The sequence below is a fragment of the Ailuropoda melanoleuca genome, chromosome 15, assembly GCF_002007445.2.
Source record: "Ailuropoda melanoleuca isolate Jingjing chromosome 15, ASM200744v2, whole genome shotgun sequence".
In the NCBI taxonomy this organism is placed as follows: Eukaryota; Metazoa; Chordata; class Mammalia; order Carnivora; family Ursidae; genus Ailuropoda; species Ailuropoda melanoleuca.
Window position 1 is genome coordinate 20,477,309 of NC_048232.1, and position 14,703 is coordinate 20,492,011.

General features: G+C 44.4%; 1 protein-coding gene across 1 annotated transcript in view; it reads right to left on the reverse strand.

Moving 5' to 3' along the window:
- PIP4K2A (phosphatidylinositol-5-phosphate 4-kinase type 2 alpha) overlaps positions 1–14,703 on the reverse strand; it is a 183,485-nt gene that overhangs the window by 29,883 nt on the left and 138,899 nt on the right. Inside the window, exon 6 of the mRNA XM_002913152.4 lies at positions 158–196. Within this exon, the coding sequence (XP_002913198.1) occupies positions 158–196 (39 nt within the window). The remainder of the gene's footprint in view (positions 1–157; positions 197–14,703) is intronic.

The following is a 14,703-nucleotide window of genomic DNA, read 5'->3' on the forward strand; positions in this document are numbered from 1 at the left end:
AATCTGAGGACGGGAGCGGAGGCAGGAGACTTCTCAGGTCAGGGACATGCTTCTCACTGGCGCGGTGGAAGGGAGATGGCAGAATCACAGTGGAAGGCAGGAGAGGAAGGGTGGACATAAGGGGGGGACCGCAGCGGGAACAAGTCAGGGTACTCACCTTTTCCTTGTCGCTGGCTTCTCTAGCCACGGTAGAGCCCTGAAATACAAAGATGTCATGAAAACATGCACAGGGGGGGCATCGGGCTTCACGCATGTCAAATACGCAAGTGTGCCCGGGCAGAGGGCAGAATAAACGAGCGCCCACTTTGCTCTGGAGCCGTACCCTGAGTGAGCTCTGTCCCCTCCCTGATCACAACTCTGCCCCATGGGCGCGCCCTGCTCTGCAGACCATTCCTGCTGGCTCGTCTCCAACCCTTTCCCTAGCTGTCACCCGAGCTGGATTTCTCCCTGGTTCTTGTCCCCTGCTGGAAATCAGAACACCTGACCATCACTTGAACAATAACTTTTTTTTTAACGATTTTATTTTATTTTTTAAAGAGAGAGCACATGAATGGGGCGGGGGGCGAAGGGCAGATGGAGAGAGAGAGTCTTAAGCAGGCTCCATGCCTGGTGCAGAGCCCACACAGGGGCTCGATCTCACGACCCTGAGATCACAACCTGAACCAAAATCAAGAGTCCGACGATTAACCGACTGTGCCACCCAGGTGCCCCTTGAATTGATAGCTTATTTTTTTTTTTTAAAGATTTTATTTATTTATTTGACAGAGATAGAGACAGCCAGCGAGAGAGGGAACACAAGCAGGAGGAGTGGGAGAGGAAGAAGCAGGCTCATAGTGGAGGAGCCTGATGTGGGGCTCGATCCCATAACGCCGGGATCACGCCCTGAGCCGAAGGCAGACTCTTAACCGTTGTGCCACCCAGGCGCCCCTGAAATAGCTTATTAACACCAGATCAAAACCATGCTCTGTTTCTTGCCTTGATTGCCAGAAATGGTTGGTCTTAGATCTTCAAAGCTGACGTGGCTGCAGTAGCCACTGGGGCATTAAATGCCTCCTTCCCTACATTATGTCTTCCAGATGTGGGCATGTCCTAGCCCTCCGCCTGCCCTTGTCCCATTTCAGAGTTATTGATGGCCATGTTGTCCTCACTACTCTGAATAAGACCCATGGGTCCTTCCTGTCCCCCCTTCTCTCTGGGAATCCCTTCAGACATACATTTACTTGCACCCCTTTTGTGCCAGGCCCTGGGCTGAGCACAAAGGTATCAAGGGGAAGAAAAGACAGTTCTTTATCTCCACAATTCTCCTCTAGCACACTGGTTTTCAAAGCCACTCCTCAGAGCTCTGGGGCTGTTCGAGAAGACCCAAGCCCACCCAGATGCCAACAGGGGCGCGGGGTAGAGCTCAAGAAGAGAAACTTCCCCTTGTTTGTGGAAGATATTAATGCAGAAGAGAAGTTGGTTAGCAGATGGCCAGCGAATTCCTAATGATGTCAGTACACCGAGAACAATTTCTTCTCTGCAGGGACCACTGCAGTACCTCACACAGCAATGCTTGGCATTCCCCGAATAAATGGCTGGAGAAGGATCATGACCACTTCACCGCTCTCCTCTCCCCCATGGTGCTGGCCACCCAGGCAAGACCAGGTCAGCAGAGTGACGCGCTTACCCGGCCACCTCTTCTATAGGCACTTATCGCCCTGGAGCCCATGCATTAGCCCATCACATTAGCCAATCGTGAAGAGTCCCTCTCCCCCGCCCCGGGTCAATGCTCCATCCCCCGGGTGGTCAGCATTCCCAGGCCCAGCACACATCAGAGACGCTGCTGTCAGCCCAGGGGAAATGCTCAGAGTTTCTGGGAGACGCATCAGAGGAGCACAAAGTTGACCCATGAAACGATGAGGGATAATGTGAATTGTTCGTGAAGGAAAACGTGTGGTCCCTAGCACAAACCCGGCAGCTGCCACTTGTAATGGTCCGTTTTCCTTTTTTATTTTTAGGGATTCTTGAATTCAGAGCGCAAATATCTTGCTTTACACACTGGTTTCTAAGAAAGAATATTCTTAAATTAAAAAAAAGTGGGATATTTGCAATATTTGAGCGCTGTCTATGTTCCTGGTCAGAGGAAGAAACTACTTATTCCTCTTTGTATCTCCAGCCAAGTTTCTGGTGTGTGTGTATGTGTGTGTGTGTTTTCCCTCCTGCAATACAATGTATCCTGCTTCTGATTCTCAGTGAAGCTTCATCTCTATGTAAATGCAGATCATTAGCCTGGGGGGGGGAGGGACGGAATCTTACCCAAATTTAAATTAATTCAAAATAAAAATTTAAACAGAAGTAGAAAATAAGGTTAGTAAGTCAAGGCCAAGAGTTTGAGCCATGAAATGCTGCGAGATGTCCAAGTTCCATCACAACCGAAAGTACTGGCAAAGAAGAGAATTTATCCTACAAGCTGAAAAAGGGAGATGAAATTAAGGAAATATGAAGCAAATTAAAACTATAATATCCAGTCTAGAAGTATAATTTACATGAAGATACGTTTACTAGATGCTTGCTTCAATGAGGCAGTATCTTGGGGGAATAAAAAATAAAAAGGATAAAAAATTTGCCTTGAAGGCACTTACTAGTAGAATGGATGAATCACGACCAAAATTCATTGACCAATTCTCATATGCTACACACTATGCCGGACATGACATACATATACGTGTGTGTGACTGAATCCTCACAACCACCCAGCAAAGGTAGGTATAATCATCCCTGTTTTACAGACGAAGAAACAGAGGTTCAATAACAGTTCAGCAACCCACCCACAGCTAATAAGTGATAAAACCAGGACAGGTGGCTTCAGAAGTCACTCTGGCTTATTCTATGGGGGAGTCAGACCAGTGAACAAAGTCCCGTAATACTCCACAGAGTCCTTCCTCTAAGCAGCATTGCAAAGGCTACGTGAGAGCAGTGGTATCGAGAGCCCTGGAGAGTGGCTGGGATTTCCACCAGGGGCGATTCCAGGCGACCGAACTGCGTCACCTCGGAGGCAAACAGAGCAAGGTTGTCTGTGGGAAGCTTATGCAGTTTATCCGAACTCCAGACGGTAGGAGATGAGCCTAAGCCATTTTCCCTCCCTTAGACTAGCATTTCTCAAAGTGTGCTCAGCATCCTGGGGTCCCAAGACCCTTTTAGGGCTCTGCAAAGTCAAAACCATCTTTCTAATAATACCAAGACATTATCGGCCTTTTTCACTGTCTTGATATTTGCACGGATGTTACAAAAACAATAGTGGGTAAAACTGTTGTCAGCTTAGCACAAATCCGGGTGCACTGGATGGTACTAATAGAGCTTGTCATAAAATACGTACAAAATATACATTATATATATGTCTAAAAATGTCCTTGATGAAGCAATGAAATTAGTAAATCTCGACCATGGAGTACACATGTCTTCAATATTCTTTGTGGGAATATGTATAAAACGCTTCTGTTTGTGAAGAAGGAATGTTTTAAGAACAGTCGTATTTGTGATGATTTGAGTTACGAGCTCAACTAGCCACTTTATTCATTAAAACAACATTTTTACTTGAAAGAACAACTGGCAATCTCTTTACTCAGATCTGGGCGTTTGGTAGAAAACTTGCTCGTGGCGCTTGGCTCCGTGCTGGGGGAGCTGTGTGCTGGCATTTCACAGAAAACAACTCACGGGGCTTGCTGCCAGTGGTAAAATTTGAGCTTTCAAGTGGAAATCAGAGTTTTTAAAAACTTGTATCCACCAACATGGGCATGACAGCTTCTCAAAACTTAAAGACTTCTCTGATGAGACTTGTGGTGATATTAATGTGACTTTTCAATATTGCATAATGAGATGTGTCAATATTTGGAAGACCACAAAACTCAGTGAACCCATCTGTTTCAAATGATCAGAGCGTGCAAACAGACCAGCGGGTTGTAATGAAATAAGTACAGAAAGTTCACTGATGTGATGTCTGATTCCACATTGTAACTAAGCTTTAAGAAATAACCTTTTGTCTGGTTTTGGTATAATATCAAGGAAAAATACCCATAAATTTCTGAAAAAGTTATTAAAACACCGACCCTCCCATTTTCCAACTATATCTATGTAAGGACTGACTTTCTCCATACACTTTAATCAAGTAACATCGCAACAGACATTCCAACTGCCTCATGTTAAATCAGATATTAGGGAGATTTGCAAAACTGTAAAGCAAAAAAAAAAAAAGCCACCTCTCACACTAAATTTTTTAATTTGTAAGATACAGCTAATTTTTCATAAAAATATGGTAACATGTAATGTTTTTTTAAATTATAAATAGAGTAAGCATTTAAAAATTTATTTTAATTTCTAACATTGTAAATAGCAGTAGATACAACCTATATAAGCAAAAGCTTTTGGGAGTCCTCTTTTTAAAAATTTTTAATTTCAATATAATCAGCATACAATGTCATATTAGTTTCAGGTATACAATAAAATGATTCAACAATTCTGTACACTTCTTAGTGCTCATTGTGTTAAGTGCAGTCTTCATCCCCTTCACCTATTTCACCCATCCCCCCCCCCATAATCATCAGTTTGTTCTCTATACTTAAGAATCTGGGTTTTTTTGGTCTCTTTTTAAATTTCTTGATTTGTTTTGTTTTTTTAAATTCCATGTGAGTGAAATGATACGGTATTTGTCTTTCTCTGACTTACCTCACCTAGCATCATACCCTCTAAATCTATCCATGTTGTCATAAATGGCAAGATTTTATTATTAATGGCTGCGTAATATTCCACTGTATACGTACACCACATCTTCTTTATCCATTCATCTATCAAAGGACACTTGGGTTGCTTCCGTAATTTGGCTATTGTAAATAATGCTGCAATAAAGAGAGGCGTGTGTATGTCTTTTCAAATTAGCGTCTTTGTATTCTTTCTTTTTTTTAAAGATTTTATTTATTTATTCGACAGAGATAGAGACAGCCAGCGAGAGAGGGAACACAAGCAGGGGGAGTGGGAGAGGAAGAAGCAGGCTCATAGCAGAGGAGCCTGACGTGGGGCTCGATCTCATAACGCCGGGATCATGCCCTGAGCTGAAGGCAGACGCTTAACCGCTGTGCCACCCAGGCGCCCCAGTGTCTTTGTATTCTTTAGGTAAATATCCAGTAGTGGAATTACTAGATCATATGGCAATTCTATTTTTAATTTTTTGAGGAACTTCCATTCTGTTTTCCACAGAGGCTGTACCAGGGGTCCTCTTTTAAGACTGAAGGAGTCTGAGACCAAAAAATTTGAGATCTACTGGCAAAGAGCAAAGGGTGGCAAACTTTTTCTGAATGGGTCAGATGGTAAATGTTTTAGGTTTTGTGGTTCAAAACAATGTCTGTGGTACTACTCAACTCTGCCATTATAGTATAAAAGCAACCATATGTGAGACAGAAACACTGACCATGGCAGTGTTCCAATAAAACTTTATTTACAAAAATGGCCAAGCTGGATTTGCCATGCAGGCAGGTCACAGATTGCCAGCTCCCAACTTGGATCTTCTCCCCTAAAGTCAGTGATCCAGAGTCAGCTCCCTTCACTCCCCTCAGAATTCCTGTGGTATGCCTCTCACTCAAGACCTTTGAAATAGCTGGTCTCAGGGCCTGTGTCCTCTGTCAGAAATGCCCTTCCCTCAGCTCATGCCCTCTTCCTTTGGGTCTGCTGCAAGGTCACCTTCCCAATGAAACCTTCCCCGACACCCTATTTAAGCTGGGTTCCTCCCCCATTCTTCCCCATCCTAACCTCTATCCATAGCCCTTACCACTTCTTACTATGCTATAGGATTCACTTGCTACTTTTATTTACTGTCTGTCTGTCCCCACCACAACGTCAGCTCCTTGAGTGCAAGTTTGCTCTGTTTTGTTCATCGCACTATTCCCGGCACCAAAACAGTGCCTGGTACCTAGCAGCCGTTCAATAGATAACTTGTTGAAAATCAGATGCAGTACCTCTTAACATGTGCAAAGTCTTCTGGTAAAGCCAGCAAGCGATCCTTGCTTCAACCAAAGGCGAGCATTGCTAGTTAGTTGCCTGGTGGCTTTAAGCTCCGAGCACCTCCTAAGTGGTTAGAATGATGTTACAACATTTGCTTAATTACTTAATAAAAATTAACAAAAAAAATCTCACCTTTAAGTCGTATTTCCTATATACAGATAAACGGTGGCTGAAGACATTTCTTGTAACAATCACGTATATTTCAACTCCATCGACATTAAGCCGGTACATGCCCAAGAACTGGGGAAGAAGGGTGATCCCATGACATTCTACTATATACTGCACAGGAGAGAGAAAAAGGAACACGTTATGTAATCAAAAGGTGCTCATTCGGATGTAAAATATAACTCCTGCCTATGGCGTTTAGACAAAGTGAAACCCTCCGACCACTAAGGTCCTATTTACGGGAAATGACCATGTTTATACTGCCTGACACAGGATCTGTGTTCACCATGTATACAGATATAAGACAATTCAACTTTATCTCCAAAGAGATATTTTTTCCTAACATCCCAAACTAATTTGTAAAGTCAAAACTTGTATATAAGAGTGTTAGACGAGAGGGCAAGTGATTGGTCCATTTACTAATTCTTCTAAAGTGAAATGACACCCTACCGAGGGCCTCCCCCTCCCTCCCCAGAAGCCTGGGTGATGACTCAGTGAGGGTGAGGGAGAGTCACTTGGCCACTAAGATCAGCTCTTTTAACAGTGTTAGGAAAGTATAGCATTGAAGCTGTGATTAAAGAGGAAACTGTGGAGAGAGCTGTTAGGAGCCGGGACAGTCATGCTCTAGTCCTAGTTTTCGTTTCTCACCCACCACACTCGTGTCGAGCTAAGCTGCCCACCAGAGCAGCAGCGTGAAGGGAAGGTGCCACGCTACCCCTGCTGCTTGCTCCTGCCCTACGGATGGACAGAGGTACTCTGGCCCCATGTCAGATTTCAACAAAGCCATTGGACAAGTCCCAGCTTTGACACCATTTCTCATGACAGTTGCAAAAACACAACACGAGTCTCAAAGTACTGAGGACCATCCTCTAAAAGGCCACAAGAGGGAGACACATCTCCTTTGAAAGCTGATCTGTATAAAATGGGTCCCACTGCACTCTCCAAAGGAAAGTTGGGTTTTCCCTTCTTTAAAATGAAAGGGGAGAAAATATTTCAAAAGAGCTTGTTTTTGTCCTTGACAGGTGTGTGAAATCTCTAGGATAATGAATAGCATGAGTAGCATGCTTCCAAAATTGTAAAAATTGTTAAAATCATGCACATTGTGCATATTTACAAGGAGAAGCCTGTAAGAATGGTTGCCAAGTGGAAATGGTGGAATTTGGGGTAACTTTGCTTTCTCCCCCGCTTTTTGTAAATTATACTGCTTGAATTTTTCCATTTTACAACGAGCATTTATTAAAAATAAAAATAAAATGCACTTTCAAACTTTTTGGTGGTAAACACTGTCAGTAATCAACTCTGATAATATTTAACCATCTTAAAAGTCAAAAAACGCCTTTCGTTTTTGTCTCTAAAGACGCACAGCATCCGTTCGTGAGTTTGGTATTTGTCACCCAGAGCGTTGGCAGGTTTTAAGATGCTCTTGTTCTTTTCCATCATTCTGACCATAACTGAGCTACACATTTTAATTTGATGCATTTCCTGAGTAGAGTTTCACCTCAATTTGTTCTTCATTTGAAGTCAGATCAGTGGAACATTTTCTATTTCTCTCCTTTCCAAAACACAGTAAATTAACGTGAGGTTTGCTAATACCAAACAGGCTGTAAAGAGGCGTTGGCTGAAAACAAAACTTCTCACATCTGACCTAAAGACATAAAAAGGGTTGTTGTCCCTCATCTCTGAAGAAAGATGGTTGGGTGAGCCTTAAAAACCTGGGGACTGCAGGGGTCTTACACTGCATGAGCACGGCAGAAAGACTGTGGGTTTGTGAGCTGGAAAGAACGCATATGCATCCTGGTGCCTCCGTTTACCAGCTGTGGGATCTTGGGCAAGTTACTAGATCATGCTTCATTTTAGTTTCATTTTCTGGAAACTAAATGATTCACCCTAATTCCTACCATCAAGGAAAGTTCTTGTGAGGATTAGTACGTCCAAGTACTTCACGCCATGCCTGTGCACGGTACTACACTCTCCCTCCCTCTGCAGGGGCCAGTGATGATAGTAACAATTATTCTCATTCAAAACTCTGTAAGGAACTTCAGTGTTACACCCATCTGCTTGGTCCTCTGACCTCACTCACGAACGCGGACTGGGGTCCACTCCGAGGCGGGCTCTGTGTAGGTATTTCGGAGGTTCATAGGGTAATGTCTGTCCCNATGTCTGTCCCCCGCCCTGGGGGTGGGGGGGACACACCAGTTTCAGTTTGGCTGCTCAACCCCTCTTTGTGCTCAGATTATTCTCATCTCGGCCTATCTTTTACCAGTCCTGGCAGCAGAATAAGTCATTTTGATCAAAATCTCCGGATCAAGCCACAGAGCGCCGCGAACAGAGCAGACACTATTATTCAGGTAATGAATACGATAAAGAAACTTTGTGCGTGCGGTACAGGAAATCGTCGACAAGCTTTTTCTTTTCCCCACAGAAAAACACCCACGCAGATGACATTCTACAACTCCTCTATCTTTAAGACTAAATAAATTACTGCATATAAAAAAAAGATCAGTTCAATCTGCATCTCCAAGTTTCTACATGTGCTGCTTCTCAAAGGCCTGGCTCAGGCATGAGGCTCTTAGACGAACACCTTGAAAAATACAGATTTAATAGACTGAAGCTCCTGAGTTTCTAAACATGTACAAGACCACACCCCACAGTCAAGCCTATCCTATTAGATTCCAGGACTGATGAGCAACAGTTGGTGTCAAAGGTTTAGAAAGCATTTATGGGTCAAAACTTCGCAGAAGAGAAAATCCCATCCGTGGATGGAATTTCTGGGCAGGGGCTCCAGGAAAAGATTACGTGGTTTCATTACAGTAGAGGGACATTGCACGGGCTCTGGCAATGCCGGGGCTGGAGGACCGCTGTTCCAGCACGGCGTGTCACTGCATGGGGGAGCTGGCATGGAGGCCTGAATGGTCATCCTCCTGGATTCTTCACCAGCTGACCGCGGAAATGCTGCACACGAACTCCTACGCCAGTGGTTGCATCTGCAAGCCACACACACGAACTCCCGGGGTAATCCCACATCCAGGGAGACTGTAAAGTCACGGCCAGAGCATGAGCTGGGCCCTTCGCACAACTCAGCCGCATCACGNCGGTACTACACTCTCCCTCCCTCTGCAGGGGCCAGTGATGATAGTAACAATTATTCTCATTCAAAACTCTGTAAGGAACTTCAGTGTTACACCCATCTGCTTGGTCCTCTGACCTCACTCACGAACGCGGACTGGGGTCCACTCCGAGGCGGGCTCTGTGTAGGTATTTCGGAGGTTCATAGGGTAATGTCTGTCCCCCGCCCTGGGGGTGGGGGGGACACACCAGTTTCAGTTTGGCTGCTCAACCCCTCTTTGTGCTCAGATTATTCTCATCTCGGCCTATCTTTTACCAGTCCTGGCAGCAGAATAAGTCATTTTGATCAAAATCTCCGGATCAAGCCACAGAGCGCCGCGAACAGAGCAGACACTATTATTCAGGTAATGAATACGATAAAGAAACTTTGTGCGTGCGGTACAGGAAATCGTCGACAAGCTTTTTCTTTTCCCCACAGAAAAACACCCACGCAGATGACATTCTACAACTCCTCTATCTTTAAGACTAAATAAATTACTGCATATAAAAAAAAGATCAGTTCAATCTGCATCTCCAAGTTTCTACATGTGCTGCTTCTCAAAGGCCTGGCTCAGGCATGAGGCTCTTAGACGAACACCTTGAAAAATACAGATTTAATAGACTGAAGCTCCTGAGTTTCTAAACATGTACAAGACCACACCCCACAGTCAAGCCTATCCTATTAGATTCCAGGACTGATGAGCAACAGTTGGTGTCAAAGGTTTAGAAAGCATTTATGGGTCAAAACTTCGCAGAAGAGAAAATCCCATCCGTGGATGGAATTTCTGGGCAGGGGCTCCAGGAAAAGATTACGTGGTTTCATTACAGTAGAGGGACATTGCACGGGCTCTGGCAATGCCGGGGCTGGAGGACCGCTGTTCCAGCACGGCGTGTCACTGCATGGGGGAGCTGGCATGGAGGCCTGAATGGTCATCCTCCTGGATTCTTCACCAGCTGACCGCGGAAATGCTGCACACGAACTCCTACGCCAGTGGTTGCATCTGCAAGCCACACACACGAACTCCCGGGGTAATCCCACATCCAGGGAGACTGTAAAGTCACGGCCAGAGCATGAGCTGGGCCCTTCGCACAACTCAGCCGCATCACGCGGCTAGGAGCCCTCTCGGCCCAGCTCCACATTCACTAGCTGTGTATCCCTTGGCCGGTTATTCAACCTCTCTGTGTCTCCGCATTTGGAGAAGAGGGGTAATGACAGTAATGAGGGCACAGGGCTTTTGTGAAGAATGTGAAGACTGGAGAAACAGGACTCAGTGGGACTGACTGCCCATGACTCGAGCTGGAACAAGATGAAACCAAGTCCCTGGGGTGAGGGGTGGAAAAGGAAGCGGGGAGGGAGGGACGGAGACTTCCTAGAGTGCCTGATGTGTCCCTCAAATGCTGAGAAATGGATTTTATTTTAAATGCACGATGGGAAGTCTCAATTTCAATGAACATCCACAGAGCAAAGACTTTCCCAAAATGAAGTTTTGCGAATGTATGTAGTATGTCTGTATCTGCTTATAAATGAAGTAATATTCTTGTAAATATAAAAGAAACACTAAAAAAACTGTATTTCTCTCTTATGTTGCTTTTAGGATCAGAACTCTGAGCATTTCCCTTGAAGAATTTAAACATCACTGACAAATTTACAAGACAACTTGTACATAAATGCTTCAAAAATAGAAGAAAGGGGAGTATGGTGGGCACTAAAACATCACGGCTTTCTCCAATAACCAATTACTTGTCAGGAGCATCCTCTTCTTTTTTTCAATATTGAAAAACATCCTCAGCATCTCCTAATTTCTTTTTTAACATTGTTGATTCAATCACAAGATAATCTAAGGAGTCTTTGCGTCCTCCCTTCTACATGCATAATTTCCGGACTATAAGAATGAAGAAGTTAACAACTTAATCCTGAGGATGACTCCTTAAGAAAGGTGTAAATATTTCTTTCACTTTCAACTTGTGTCTTGATGTGGCTATAAGGCAGGCCTTCCCTACTGGCAAAGGACATAGACGCATGGGCGTCCCGTCCCCGCCCCCCCCCCACTGCTGTATTAATATCTCAGTCTACAGACTTGGCAGGTGCCGTGCCTACAGTAGCCAGGCAGACTCCTTTCTAGAAGTCAGATGAGTTTGCAACTTCTGTCCTCTGCCACTGAGGTCCCAAGGGAGAGAATGCCACAATGGACCAGACACTTGGCAACGCTGATCACCCACGTGTGGCTCGGAAATTAAGAGCACATATCAGGCAAGAGAGACGATTCTTTTACGAGAGCATGGGCTGCATTATACAGGCCTGGAGAGTGTGCCTTTCAGTGGCTTCTCGAGTATAGCATTTTCCTGACACATTGCTACCTGTGGCAGAATGCTGGCTCTCTAGGTCACCTGCAGCCAAGCTCCTCTCTCACATCCAACATAGAAACAGAGTCCAGGTCTGGCGCCTGGACTGGTGGCTTTCAAATGCTTGCAATTCCATGATGACACTGAGCTTTCATCTGAATCGGTACTGAATATTTACCCCCCAATTTTCAAAGTGTGAACTTGATTACCATCGGTCCTTATTACACTTGCTATATGAAGCTAAAACAATCACAGTTATTCTTGGGGTCAGCGTCCACATTCTCAGTGTTAAACTCACTGCATTACCTACATTTAAATGCATTTTAAAATATTGTTTAAATTTATTAAGTATTTTTCACTTTTGTACTTTCCTGGCTGGATACCTCAAGTCACCTGTTACTTATCACGGAGTGGCTTCTGTTTTTTCCAAGAGCACTCTCAGAAACTTATATTTGCTGGTGGTATTTCTGTCTGAAACCTGTGTTTCCAACCCTAACAGTTCTTACTTTCTTCTGTCTTCTCTTTAAAAAGGTACTTGTAAACGATTCTATGGTGCAATCAATAAAACCAAATTTTATCTCTTCCAAAGCCTTCCTTAGAACTTTTTCCTACATAGCCAAGGGTTTGTTAGAACTGTCATCCCATGAAAAATTAACGTGGTGAAATCCGAATTTTTAAAACATACACAAGGAAACAGTCATAAGGTCTGTTTCCTCTGCTGTTAGGTGCTCAGCAAGAATGACAAGTATTATGACTCCCCGCTTTGTTGCTCTCCTCATGCAAAATGAAATGCCATTAAAAGATTCACAGCTGACTGAAGGGTTCAGCAGAGAGGATTCTCGGTGATGTGGTGCAACGGATAAATATTTATACGTCCGCGTGAGAGTGTGAACCTGGGCTCTGGCTTTTGGANCAGCTGACTGAAGGGTTCAGCAGAGAGGATTCTCGGTGATGTGCTGCAACGGATAAATATTTATATGTCCGCGTGAGAGTGTGAACCTGGGCTCTGGCTTTTGGAAATGGCTGTTATTACCATGTTTCACTCATTTTTTTAGAGGCTTGAAGTGACAATTTAATATAGCATCAAATTAATACTTCAATGTAAAGTCTTGCTTCATTTAATGTTTTTGAAAGGTTAAATTATCTGTAATCCTTATTGTGCCTCTGGCTATGTTTATAGATCACTGCGACAACATGAACGAAAAGAAAAGGAAAGAAAGAAGAAAGACAGACAGACTGAAATTAAGGACTGCTTTGTTTTAGAATGACCAAAGCAATAAATAAATCCAAACTTAACTTGAATTAATGTTTTGGGAAAATGGACTTTAAATATTAGTTAATAGAATTTATTTTAGTTTCATACAGGTTTGAGTTGAAAAAAGAATGTAAGGATGACTACATTTAAGTTAATACAAACACAAAACTCCTGCCTTTCTTAAAATTGATAAAATCAGATTTAAAAGGAACAAACACTCCTCTGTAGTGTTTATAAACACTCTTAGCACTGAGATAATGCAGAATACATAGAAATACCTGAGGGCAAACACTGAGACTCCTCTTGTTTGTTACAATATAATTAAGACCCAGAAACACCATGGTTATTAAAGATGAAACGACTTCGTAAAAACTACTGTATCGTGATAAAATGCAGATGGCATTTATTCATTGACTACAACGAAAACGCAGAATTGCTCCAACATCGCCCTAAGGAGATCTGAGAGGTCCGTGGCGTCCACTAGAACCACACCCGATGGGAGGCTTTAGCTGGTCAAAAAAGGCAGGTTCCAGAACCAGCCCCTTGACCTCCAGTCAGGAGCTGCATCCCCAGTGGCCCGTCACTGGGGTTGGGAGGCCAGAAGTTTAAGCAGGTGTGCCAGGGAGCCAGGACAGGAGGAGTAGCTGGGGCCAGAGAAGCTGGGCTGGGTAGCAGGAGAGGCAGGGAGCTGGGAGGTGCTAGATTCCGACAGAAACATGTTGTGCTCCCTATTCATTTTCTTCAGCAGAGACAAAACTCTCTGGACACCTTTCCTCAAGTCAGCTCGGAGGCCCTCTGGAGATGAAGCAATGCGCTCACCAAGACCATCAAACATAACAAGGCAAGTGTGGCTGCCTTTGGGATAGGCCTTCCCGCCCAGCTGTGGAGTGCAGTTCACAGCCTTGTTGGCAGTCCTTCCGGGTCAGCCTCCCTGTGACTCTGGCCCAACATGGGAGCTTTGGGGTGGGGGTGGGGGAGCTCAAGAGCGCCCCGCCAGTTGGCTTTGGTTTGGTTGGCCTGCATGGCGGTCTGACTTCCCCTTCTGCCCAATCCTGCTTCTTCCCCCTACTCTACATAAAGAGGTTTGATCCCTAGTCTACGTCTTGACCCCAGACTATGGGGGCTTATTCTGCTTGGGAAGGTCACTCTGACTGAGAGGCAGCAGGCCCAAGAGACAACATATTCAGGTTCCCAGAAACTGCAGAGGTTAGGACCATCAGAAATAGAACTTGAACAGTCACATGTAAAACTTTTAAAAAATATAGGATGCAGTCTCAGAGATGAACATATAACAAGAAATTATCAGGAATGAACTGGCAGATTTTTAAAAATGGAACTTCTATAAGGAAAAATGTAGTTATTGAAATAAAAACCCATTGGACAGGTGAGACAACAGAATAGGACAGCTGAGAAGAGAACTGGGACCGGCAAAGCTGAGGCATTTCCCCGGAATCTCACGAGCAGGGATGTCGAGATGGAAAAGCAGGAAAGAGGAGTTGATGAGCCGTGGAGATCAGAATGAGAATGTTCTAGCTATAGAAGAGACAAGAGGAGATAGGCGGTGTATAAAGAGAAAAGGATGACAGAATTTCCAGAAACTGGAGGAAATCTGCTGTGGGCAGTTGGTGTTGGTCAATGGGCTGGGCAGCTCCTCCAGAAGCCTGAGAACGAACGGGTAGGGCGCTGGGAACTGAGGGCTCCAATCATCCCATTAGCAAGCAGCCACTCCCCGCCTGCAAAGTGGAGCTTGGCGGGGCACTCCCTGGGGGCTTGAGAGATGGCAAAGGCCTTCCTGATGTTTCCAC